The sequence below is a fragment of the Natrix helvetica genome (assembly GCF_964273705.1).
Source record: "Natrix helvetica genome assembly, chromosome: 3".
Lineage (NCBI taxonomy): Eukaryota > Metazoa > Chordata > Lepidosauria > Squamata > Natricidae > Natrix > Natrix helvetica.
Genome location: NC_138549.1, coordinates 136,136,213 through 136,148,923, shown reverse-complemented (window position 1 = coordinate 136,148,923; position 12,711 = coordinate 136,136,213). Strand labels below are relative to the sequence as shown.

Here is a 12,711-nt window from a genome sequence, read left to right as displayed (position 1 = left end):
TAGTGGCAAATAGGTCGACCTCCGGGTGGCCAAAAAGGTCCACAATTGCCCAAAATATGGATGGCTAAAGCTGCCACTCCGCATTGTCCATCTCGGTCCGGCTGAGCCAATTGGCCCATACATTTTCCACCCCCGCTATGTGCTTCGCTGTAATTGACAATAAATTCCTCTTGGCCCAAAGACCCAGTTTCTTGGCCTCCAACATGAGGAACTTTGACCTGGTCACTCCCTGTCTGTTTATATGAGCCTTGGTGGTTATATTGTCAGTGAGGATAAGTATATGTCTGCCACTGATGGAGTGGTGAAATTGTTTGAGAGCCAGGTGGACCGGCCTGAGTTCCAACCAGTTGATGTTGTCAGCTAGTTCCGCCTGGCTCCATTTCCCCTGCACCAGCTGTGCCTGTAGATGGGGTCCCCATCCAAACAGACTGGTGTCCATTGTGACTGTCATTCAGTCTGGAGTCCTGAAGTATTCCTCCTTGATGATAGCTGGGGACCTCCACCATATCAAAGATCGGGATACTTCGGCTGGTAGAAGGAACTTGATCTGGGAGCAACTCATGAACCTTCACTGAAATGATAAAAGAAACCATTGAAGGTCTCTGGTGTGAAGACGTGCCCAAGGGACAATGCCAATGGCTGAGACCATAGTGCCTAACAGCCTGGACAATGTAGCTAGGGACATCCTTCGCTCCCTGATGACCTGGGAGGCCAACTCCCTGAGGTTTTGCTGTCTCTCAGGCGACAGAAAGACAGTGCCTGATACTGTGTCTATCAAGGCCCCTAGATGAATTAACCTTGTGGTAGGTTGTAGATGATTTTTGGCCAGATTAATAGAGAAACCATGATCTCTCAAGGTCGACATGGTGATGTCTAAGTCTCTTAGGGCACCATTAACAGAGGATGACTATAACAACATGTCATCTAAATGGCATTGGAGTTGTACAGGTACTTGCCTCAGGTACGCTGCCAATGCCACCATCACCTTTGTGAAGACTCGAGGTGCAGATGACAATCCGTAGAGTAAGGCCCGATACTGGAAATGGTGCCCTAAATAACAAAACCTGAGATACTGCTGGTGTTCAGGAGCTATGGGTATATACAGGTAGGCCTCAGTAAGTTCATTGAGGTGAGGAAGTCCCCCTGTCTTATACCCTCTAGAATGGAATGCAGTGAGAGCATTTTGAATCTCCGATAATGCACAGAGCGGTTTAGGCGCTTTAGGTCAAGCACAGCTCTCCAGCCGCCTGACGCTTTGGGGATCACAAAAAGAATGGAATAATAACCCTGACCCTGTTGATCTGGAGGCACTAGTTGGATAGCCCTAATGTCCAATAGGTGTTGAATGGCCTCCTGCGTAAGTTGCCTCCAGGTTGGGTTATTTGATACTGGACAAGTCCGGAAAAAACTCGGGAGGTTGGAGAGAAATTCAAGGGAGAGTCCTGATCTGATAGTGAATGAACCTACTCATCTGAGGTGGAAAGATCCGCAAAATCAGCAATCAGCAAAATATGCCAAGTGTCCCCCGCTGGGTGGGGACCCAGGCCTGAAACTAGGCTGATGATAGGAGCAGCCGCCACCTCCTCCGCCCTCTCAAAATGGGTGCTTCTGCTGTTTGCCCTTCTGCTGATGGCCTAGCTGGAACCTCTGCAGGGGTGTACCCCCCCCCGATACTGTCTGAACCCTGGGCCCCTAAAATCGGAACCCCAAAAGGCAGACCTGTAATTCTGACCCCGAAAGGAAGACCCATAGTCTTGGGAGCGAAAGGAAGACCGCCGAAGGTACGGAGCTGCCCGGAAGTTGCCCTTTAGTGGTGCTGTGGGAGAACCTTCCGTTTTTCCTTGCCCTCCACCAGGAAAGGGTCGAGAGCTGTGCCAAATAAGGACCCCCCCATTGAAGGGTGCTGAAGCCAAATGCCATTTGTGGCTTATGTCCGCTTGCCACTGATGTAGCCAAAGCAGTTGACGGGATGCCACAGTTGACGCTATAGCCCTAGAGACAAACCTCGTAGCTGACAAGGTGGCATCCGAAGAAAATTGGATGGCTTATACCAACTTGTTAATGTCCTGGTGGGTTCTGACATCCGCAATAGGCACCTGCTGTTGTAGATCCTGTAACCAGAGCAGACAAGAGCGGTTAAAAATGGAAGCGGTCGTGGCCACTCTCACTGCCCAGGCCACCGCCTGATGACCCCATTGTAGAGTGAGGTCTGCCTTCTTGTCCTCTGGTATCAGTGCATCTTCAGGTGCCCCTGGCATATTGGCAGATGTATGTAAAGCAGTCACTGGGGCATCAATGGTAGGTGGTAGAAGCACCTGGGCCATCTCATCTACATTGAAAAATGTTCTGTCATTAGAGTTTGACATTGGTCCTGAAGTGGGAGATGTCACTGTCTCTTAACAAGATCGAGGAAGATCTTTGGAGTGGGCACTGTCTCAGCGTCAATGGCCTGCTCAGCAAATATAGTTTCTGCTGACATCACCTGAGGTTGAACAGACGTGTCTGGAGATTTGTCACCAAATTTGGCTGAGGCCTTTGCCTTAAACAAGATAGGTTTGAATAGAGAAGGCTGAAAGAGGCCAGAAAATGTAGGCTTGGCAGGAGGCATGCCTTCATCCTCAGAGAGGTTCTCCTCTCTAATTTAGTCTTCCTCAGAATCTGAGTCCTGTTCCTCCTGCGATTGAGCAGGGGAGACGGGGGAATCCTCTTCCTGGATTTCAACCACCCCTAGTGCTCTAGGAGTTACCACTTTGTAAGACTGATTCTGAGGTTGCCGCCAGACACTGCTGGAAAGCCCTGGTCATCATGTTTTGGAAATTGGGGACGCACATGGGGAACATCTGCTCAGGTCGAGCCCCTGCAGAAGTAGATGGAATGCCCTGTTGTGCTAAATCAATGGCAGGTTGAGGCGCCGCTGATGTGGTGCGTGGGGGAGACTGCCATCCCTGGGTGGACCCCCAAATCCCTGAGGTGTCAATTGGAATTCTTAAATTGAGAGAGGGATCCCCCTCTGTCACACCCTCAGGTGAAGGAATTCCTGGTAGGTGTCCTGGAGAAGGTCTCTTAGCAGGGGCTGAGGCAGGAGCAACTTTCCTGCTGCTTGTCTTTTTATAAATACGCTCAAGAGCCTTATGTTTTTGTTGCTCAAACCTGGAACTGGTCTTGAAGGCTTTTTTGCCCTGAGATGAATTGGAGAAGTGCTTGGTCTTTTTGCTGGCCTTACGCCCCACTTTCCCTTGGGACCTCCTCTGGCAGGGGCCCAGATGTAGGCATGAGGTCCTCCTGACCTTCATTGGGGCTGGTGGCCACATCTGCGAGAACCTGGCTTCTCGCAGTGTCTGCACTGTTATTGACGGCCGCCATTTTGAATTGCGACTTCAGATCGGCTCAAAATGGCGATTTGCGCCAAAAGTAACTGTCAGCAGCAGTGCACTCTCCGAAGCTCTTAAATAAGCGGCTTGGGCCTCTAAGGGCTGCCGCATGCCTCCCAGCTGGCTGACAAGTCAAGCGCTGCAGTTATCGGCTTGCCTGGCGACAATCGAAGCCTTCCAGCCACTTGCCTCGCAATCTAGTTTTTTTTAAAGTGTGGGCGCTCCGCAGCGTTTTAAAGCAGCCACGGTTCTCTGCTTGACCTCGTGGCCACTCTTCCTGTCAAACTTCTCTTTGGCTACCCTGTCAGCAAGTAGCCAGTCTCGCAGGCAGCACTGTAGCCAAGGCAATAAGAATCTCCTCCGATGAGGTCAGAAGGGGGAAGCCTTCCTCAGAGCGACTGGTGAAGCTGACAGTTCAACAATGACCTCTATGCCACCCCCAAGGGGGTATAGGCGGGCAGACACCACCCCAATTGGGATTTTGGTGTTAACTAGGAAGATACTCACTATTATTTAGACCTGCAATTCACAATTAATCCAATTCTACTTGAAATTCTTCTGGAGCACTGAGATGACACATCCGTCCACATTGAAGGACTGAGTTGGAAGCTGGGTCTGCCTAGCAACAGGGGCATGGCTTAACAGTCTTGTCAGACTCAGTCCAACCAGTGAGCAGACAAAGTCAATCCAGTCTGGATGCTGCTCCCCCCACTATGGAGAAGCAGCTCCCTTCACTGTGCTGTGTTCCCGTGACAGTTAGTTTTCCACACCGGACTGCATAGTTCAGCTAAGTGAGGCCCACCAAGGCTTCTTAGTGCTAATAAGATGTGTGCGCTAAACAAATTATGCCAAAGCAGAAATATTCACAATACATTAAGAAATAATTTATAAACAGAAACAATCATATACTTTTATAGATAGATTTGCAAAATTTAATTTTAACTGTTAACATACCAGGAGGAATTTAAAAGTTAAATGATCAAAACTTTTGAGTGTGTTTTTGGCTTGAATATTTCCATCTGGTTCTCCCCCCACCCTCCAACCCCAATTTTTGGTATTGTTAATATGAACTCAGTAGTGCATATTCATTGTACAACTGATAAAACATACTTTAGGCTAAATTAGAATATAGTTTGGAATGTTCTTTTTTATTTTACTCATCGTTGTAATTACCTTTTCTAGGAGAGTTAACAAAGGTACAGATTTTTTTACCAAAATGTAAAGAAAAATAAACCAAAATATTCATATATAAGTAAATCAGAATAATTTGCAACCAGCTCCCACACCATACCCACACCCAAACCTATTCAATTGCATTATTATTTTCTCTTTAGGTCAAACCATCCACTTTTCAATTTAGATTAACCAGAACAAACGCTATGATATAATCTTAGGACCAACGTTTAGGGGCTTTAAATGAAAATAACTAATTTTGCAATGTTTGCTCTATGTTTCTTATATACTGTAGTGTTCATAGTCTTCAGAAGTCTCTATTTTACTTTGCATGTATTACTTTAAAGATTGGGAAATACCTTGATTTCTTCTAGGCCCAATCAGCAGCATCCTGGTGAACAAATATGGCAGCCGTCCAGTCATGATTGCCGGGGGCTGCCTGTCAGGCTGTGGTCTGATCGCTGCCTCTTTCTGTAATACTGTGCAAGAATTGTACTTCTGTGTTGGTGTTGTGGGTGGTAAGTGAACCTATCTATAGAATGTAGATATATGTAATTGTATAACTTTCAGAAATATAAATGTAGATACATTTTTTACAGAGGAGAAATGCAATTTTCTATTGGAAAACACTAATCTGGAATGTTAAGTAAAGCCAATATTTCCTTTCCAGGATGACTAATCTTTTGAGCTGGTGAGCTAGAATTCATGGCTCCTTTTTTTTCAGAGAAGGATATTAATCATTATTCACCATTTAAATGTTAGTCAAAAGCGAATTCACAATATCTCTTATCCCATTCAACCAAGTAGCTTGGGAAGGTTTTTTTAAATTTCCCCATGCAATTTCTGAATGCAAACGGGTGATGGCATTTCTTTGAGATGTCTTTTCCATTTTTGGCATCCTTCTCAAAACAACCTGCCTGAAGGAATTTGTTCTGTGGTATCTCTATATTTCCCAAACTTATTTTGTTGCTTATTGACATATAAGTAGTCCATTTTATGACTGTTTTTTATGATGGTCATAAAATGAGACACTGATCACTAAGTGAAGTACATCACTAAACAAATCCATTCTCCTGAGTATCATAATCACCTGTTGTAAATCAAGGACTATCTGCATTTATTTATTTTTGGCTCTGAATTGGTTTTCATAAGTGCTTTTTCAAAAAAAGATTTGCATAATTTATATCAGGCTGTCAAAGTGGCAGCCCGCGGGCCAGATACGTCACGTGAAGGCCACACCCACTTCAGCTCCACAAAGGCAAAAATTGTCATGATACGTCACTATCGAGCCTGTGACACGATTGAGTTTGACACCCGTGCTTTATATTTTTAATGTTTTACACTTTTAAAATATGAAATATAGCTCTGCAGATTTCAGTAAGTGGGGAATGAAATATTGCCATTCTTTAGGGGAGGGATTCAGTGTTTCTAGAAGAAATTCCTCAGCTGGGAAAAGCTTGAAGTGTTCCTGAGCCAGTATCCCACAATATGTTATTCTCCTGTCCAGGACATTTATATCCAGAAACTACCAAACCACCCTGGAAACAGCATAGTCCAGAAGATGTTCAACGCACTTAAGTATAGGAAAATTTCAATGAAATGAAATCATTGAATTTTGCACGTTTATACTTGAAAACAAAGAGTTTTGGTATAAAAATGTTTCAAATATCACAGAACTATCCCCAAGTATTTAGTATGTGTGTTTTGCATTCTGTATCCCAAAGTCTTTTGAATGAGTTAATGGAATTGTATTACTTTTTATCACTTTAGCTTAATATGATGGATATAGTGTGCACGCCACAATATCGATAAAAACATAAACTGATACTAGAACACAGGGATTTGTAAGAGATGCATTTGTGTGTGTTAATAATTTAATATAATTGTATTTCTATCCCCAGGTCTGGGCCTTGCATTTAATTTAAACCCAGCTTTGACCATGATTGGCAAGTATTTCTATAAGAAACGTCCTTTGGCTAATGGATTAGCCATGGCTGGTAGCCCTGTATTCCTGTCTACGCTGGCTCCTCTGAACCAATATTTCTACAGTATTTTTGGATGGAGGGGGAGCTTTTTAATTCTTGGAGGCCTTTTGTTGAACTGCTGCGTGGCTGGGTCATTGATGAGACCAATAGGACCTAAGCCTGATCAAGTGAAAAAAGAAGTTAACAAGGAAGCATTGCAGGAGATTGGCAAAGTGACAGGAAAAGAAGCAGGAGATGTTAATACAGATCTTATTGCTGGCAAAAATAAAAAGCAAAAGACTACAGTCTATCAAACAATTAACAAGTTTTTGGATTTGTCACTCTTCACACATCGTGGCTTCTTGCTTTACCTGTTTGGCAACGTGTTTATGTTTTTTGGACTATTTACACCATTAGTGTTTCTTAGCAACTATGGAAAGAGCAAGAATTTTTCTAAAGAATCTTCAGCTTTGCTGTTATCTATTCTAGCTTTTGTAGACATGGTTGCCAGACCATCCATGGGTTTGGTGGCAAACACCAAGTGGATTAGACCTAGAGTCCAATATTTTTTTGCTGTGTCTGTTATCTACAATGGAGTGTGCCATCTTTTGGCTCCTTTATCTACTACTTATACTGGCTTTTGTATCTATGCTGGGTTTTTTGGATTTGCTTTTGGCTGGCTGAGCTCTGTCTTGTTTGAAACACTGATGGACTTAGTTGGGACTCAGCGATTCTCCAGTGCCGTTGGTTTGGTGACTATCGTGGAATGTGGCCCAGTCCTTTTGGGACCACCACTTTTAGGTAAAATATGTATATCATCCTTGGGATGGGGAGGAAAGAGACTGTATAGGCATTTTAATGACCTATGAATCTGACCTGAGATAAGCAGGAGAAAAATAATTTATGCCACCGTAGACAAAACCCATAAGGATTCAGCTTATAATAATGCATTATACTAGGATTTCTTAAACTGGGTTTTGAGCAGTGGTGAAATTCTAATTTTTTTACCACCAGTTCTGTGGACGTTGCTTGGTGGGCGTGACGGGAAGGATACTGCTAAATCCCCATTCCCTCCCCACTCTGGGGCCACCCAGAGGTGGTGTTTGCCGATTCTCCGAACTGCTCAAAATTTCCGCTATGGTTCTCCAGAACCTGTCAGAACCTGCTGAATTTCACCCCTGGTTATGAGCCTATGGATGTGAGGATAGTTGCATTTTATCCTTTTTCAGCTCTTGTCCAGGGGTTGCCCCTCTTATCTGCATAGATGATACTGTAGCTGCCGCTGTATCACCTTTTCTCTCCAACTAAAGTGGGCTAAAAATAACTTTGCTAAAATTGCCCTTTAACTATATAATGTTGGCAAGGAGACTGAGCTTATCTTGGCCCTGTGTACACATTTGCCCACCCACAGAACCACAAACTTCACGGCTTTGATGGGCACATTCTGATCACCATTGGAGGATTTGGTAGGCTTAGTGGTAAAAGATAAATCTAAGAGAAAGGGGTTATTTCTAAATAGAGATAAGTCAACATGAAGGCTAGAACAAACTTTGATTTTTTACAATCATTTCTCTGTTGGTCATACTAACTAATTTTTGAAGAGAAGGATAATTAATTAAAACATTACTCATGTTCTTTGCATTCCTTCCAGTATTGCACTAAAATATACATATCTGTATCTCTTGAAATACGTTTGCACATTGCTGTTGGAATGTTCCTACCCAGATACATTAGTGTCCCTTAAGGACCGCCATTATTTTCTTTCTCCTCCTCTACCCCTCAAGAATTGGGTTCCTTGCCTTGCCTTTTTTTTTGGGGGGGGGGTGAATTCTGTAAAGTATATTTCTTATGCGTAAAGTTTCTGGGAAGAAAGACATGGCCAGGACTGGTTACAGTTGAACGTGGCAACTATAGGTTGACATAGCATGGAAGGTGGACATAGAATTTCCTGACAATTCTGTTTCGAGAAGGATCATTCTTCAATTTGTGAAGAATTGTGCCAGGAGCAACTTCCAATAGCATCTAGTATACTGGTAAGTTTGGTTCATGAATAGGGTGTGTTACACAAATTCACCACAGTATTTGAGAATCCCTGTGTTATACAGATATCTAGAAACAGTCTGGTAATGAGAGGAAATTATTTAGCATTGAAGTTAATTCTTGGCATTTGTGATCATTAATTATTCACTATTACAAAACAGCCTTATAACCTATTCTCCTTCTTCCTTCGCTTTTGCCTTTTAGGTAAACTCAATGATATATATGATGACTACAAATACACTTATTGGGCATGTGGCATCATCCTTATTTTCTCTGGGATCTTCCTATTTATTGGGATGGGCATCAATTACCGGCTAGTGGCAAAAGAGCAGAAGGCAATGGATCAGCAGATTGCTGAAGGAAGAGAAGAAGAAACCAATATTGATGAAGCTGAAAAGCAGAAGGACTCCAATGAAGTGGTTAATCTACCTCCCAAAACCACAGAAGATGGTATAAAAGAAGATAGTCGTGTGTGAGAGACTCATAAATCTAGAAGGTTTTGTAATGATTAAAAAATACTGACATACTCGAGGGAACTGCTGGTCTTAATGAACAGTGGTGGAAAATGATATAAATCAGGCTTTTTCAAAAATACAAAACCTGTTACTGTAGATAGTATTTTTTTATCAACACCTGACATGTAACAGGTCAGTGGGCAGTGCTAGCATTTTAGTAAGGTTTTTTGGGGGGTGGGTCGGGGTGGGAATGTGTACTCTGCTTGTCTCTTATCAGCAGTGTGAATGTACTAATATGTGCCTTAGAGCTTCCATGTCTAGGCTATTTTAGCAAAGCCTTAACACTGTTCTGTTAATTGTTGTAGGGTTTGTTTGTTTTTGTGTCTACGAGGCAATATTCATAAAAGATAGCTGACTTGCTTTATTAGTAGGGATCAAAGTTGTGTCGTATACAAAAATCATTTCCCATGCTCCTTACTGCCAGTCTCATATTTTGCACAAGCAAATGAAGAAAAGACTGGTGGATCTTTAAAGAAAAACAGTATGGCAGACCTAATGTTTCTAGATACCAGATTCTAAGATGTGTTTCTAATAACTTCTAAAAACTTACCCAACTTGTTGGGATTATTTGAATAAAATATGTGAACATTTTCATACCATCTTCACTTGACTTTCTCTGGAGAGGAAATTACTTTTCAATTACCATTACTTTTTGATTTGTTACATGCTTTGAAAAAGTATCATTATCCTGAATTGAAGCTGGGATCAGTGTAAGAGGATAGCGTATGCAATTATTGAACAAAGTTAAAGATATAGTATTTTCATTAACTGTGTAAGCTTTGAAGTAAGAAATTCTAAGGATATTGCCAAACATGCTTACTTAGAAGTAAGCTTCATTGAAATCAATATTGCTTACATTTAGGTAATGATAAATTTGCACTATTACCATGGATAGTGATACTGATATCTAACTTTCACTTATGAGTTACGCTACTTCCAAAGGGATATATTTTTGTTTTATGTTATGGCTTTTTTAAAAAAAATACTTCTCGGTTGGAGGGGTGTGTGTCAATATTTCTTCTTATTTTGTATAGTGTAAGTACCAAGAGAATATTGTCTTAACACAGCTATAGTGCCAGAACAGACAACATTTATTAATCTGTGCTCAGGATAGATAAAATATTCAGTCTTTCATGCTTTTCATGTTGACTTACTCTGAGTGGATTATATTTTAATATGATATATAGCTGCTCAACTGTGTTTTTTTAAACTTTGTACAAAGTAGAAACCTGTGTGCTTCTTGTATTGAAAAATACCACACTTCAAGGGCAAGTGAAAAACAGCTTTCTGGTCACAAGGCAGGCCTGCAGCAAATCGATCAAAAGTTTAGATTATATAAATTACATTTGCATAGTTCACTCATTAAATGTGACTAGTTCTTTTCCTATTTCAGTTATTCATATAATAATTCAAAATGTATGGGAGCAAGTTTGGGAGATGATTGGTTTAAATGATCTATTTGTCATGTAAAATATTATTCTACAAATGTCATAATATAGTTAATTACTTAATTTCCTGAAAGCTGGAAAATTTATTGATATAAGTGTTCCTTTTGCTTGCAAACTGGTGCTTGCTCTAGTGAATGTAGTGTTTGATGTCACTACTGAAGTGCAAAACAATATGCTGCTAGAATCCTACTTTTCATACGGCAAAATATTTAATATTTCGGTAGTCTTATGGGGAATATATGGCAAGTAAAATTTCATTTCTGATTATATATGTCATGGTATGATATGCTCTTGATTGTCCTACACTACTGAGTCTCATTTGCTACTGCTTAGACAATGGACAAAAACTAGCAAAATCTGTGTTTTATAATTCTGAAAGATAAATATTAGACTGCCAGGACAAAGCAGTGCATAGATATACTAGTAATGAATAATGTCACTGACCTGTTGTATGCTTATTTCATTTAAGAGTCAATCTGCATGATTTGTAATATATTTGTTTTAAAAACATGGATATAAATCAAACTGCAATTAGTATAATTTTATTCATTAAGATTTTTTAGTACAGAGAGACAAATAGGTAATCATAAAATGGTTGTTCTTGGAGGTTGTTCTTCAACAAAAGCTATTAAAATGAATGCAGATTCTCTTCAATTTTTCAGGTATTGGCTTTGGATAACATTGCACAAAACATTTTTTTGTGTAAATGTGTGTACATTGATTTAGCAATATTCCAAGCATGTAGAAATTCCAGGTTATGGACTAGGTTGCTATACTCATGTGGCTGTGCAAACCAATACATTTCCAGTTCTCTTTGCAGAATGTGTGGCCAGTGATGTTCCTTTAAGAATCCCCAATTGTAGTATAGGCATTATCACATTCCCACACGTTCTTATAGTAGAACAAGAAAACATTTGTATAATGTAAAGGCAGTACCTGTGAGATCTAGAAATATTCTTCTAGCATGTAAGTTGATATGTGATTGAGTTGCTCAAGTGTATTGAAGCTAGTAGAGTGTAAAAACAACAACCCAAAAAGCGTGCAAGGCATATGCAGGATAGTTCTGGAAATAAATAATGATTAATACTATCTCTCTAAGAATTTTTCACTCCCCATAAAAACACCATGTAGACATACCTGCCTTTAAGTACTAATCATAACATGATCCTCTGCTCCCTTTCCACTAACTGAAATTAGTAGATTGAAATATTATTTAATAAGTTTGATCCCTAATGTTTCTCCATGTGTGATGCACATTTATTTTGTATAAGCCAAATTAAAAATAAATTACTTTTCCATAAGACACTTGCTTTGTTAAGCCTCCTATTTGCTGAAATTCAAGTCTGCTTCATGCAAGTCTGCATGAAATTAACAGGTAACTGCTCCAAAGCTAAAAGTTTATGTAAATAAAGTGGAACAAGTTGGATTTCATATTTTCTGTCCTTCTCCCCCATATGAAGAATCTGACAAATAAAGTTGCCTGTAATGAACAGTTTGTGGAAGTCCCTTGACAGTATTAAAAATACACTGTGAAATATTTTGCTATCTTGGCTGCTGAGTTTATTAGAATTTTTTATATATCCAAAATGAAACACAAAAGAAGCCTATTAGGCTTTTTTCATACTTCTAAGTTTGTACATTCAGTAGAATATTTTCATATATATGTTATTGTACTCTGTTAAAATGTGACATTACAAAACCTTGTGTCTTGTGTTTAACCTCGTCGACGGGTCAAGAATGCATAACTGGTTCAGTTTGCAATAAACTAACATTGAAAAGCTGCTAGTTTGAGCCATATTCTTGTAAATATAAATAGCCATGATGATAACTAATACAGTATACTTGGTCTCTGGTCTTTATTTTATTTGATGAATTAAAAAAATTTCATCATAGCCATCCTGGAAACACATTAAATTTGGGGGGGCGGGATAGATATAATATAGTAGATGATGCTGTATTTCAGGGAGCAATCTGAAATTCTTTTTGCTTTAAATGTTTAATTAAGTATCACTGAAAGGAATAATAAATAAATCTCAAAAGTTATAAAAAATACTTAAATAGATTCTCAAAAGGTTCAGCTGTCAAGATCTAAGTAGGATAAAAGAATATATGCTGCCATTATCTTAATTCCATAACATTTAGCAGGTAACAAGAGTTTTTCTGGTAATTGTTTACAAGTTAATAAAAGTATATAATACGA

At 40.2% G+C, this 12,711-nt stretch overlaps 1 protein-coding gene across 4 annotated transcripts in view; it reads left to right on the top strand.

The window, feature by feature from the left end:
• SLC16A1 (solute carrier family 16 member 1) overlaps window positions 1-12,306 on the top strand; it is a 54,288-nt gene extending 41,982 nt beyond the window's left edge. For all 4 annotated transcript variants that reach the window (XM_081947487.1, XM_081947484.1, XM_081947486.1 and 1 more), the window contains exons 3-5: window positions 4,919-5,062; window positions 6,446-7,309; window positions 8,753-12,306. In XM_081947487.1, the coding sequence (XP_081803613.1) occupies window positions 4,919-5,062; window positions 6,446-7,309; window positions 8,753-9,024 (1,280 nt within the window). In that variant the 3' untranslated portion in view covers window positions 9,025-12,306. The remainder of the gene's footprint in view (window positions 1-4,918; window positions 5,063-6,445; window positions 7,310-8,752) is intronic.
• Window positions 12,307-12,711: the final 405 nt, after the last annotated feature.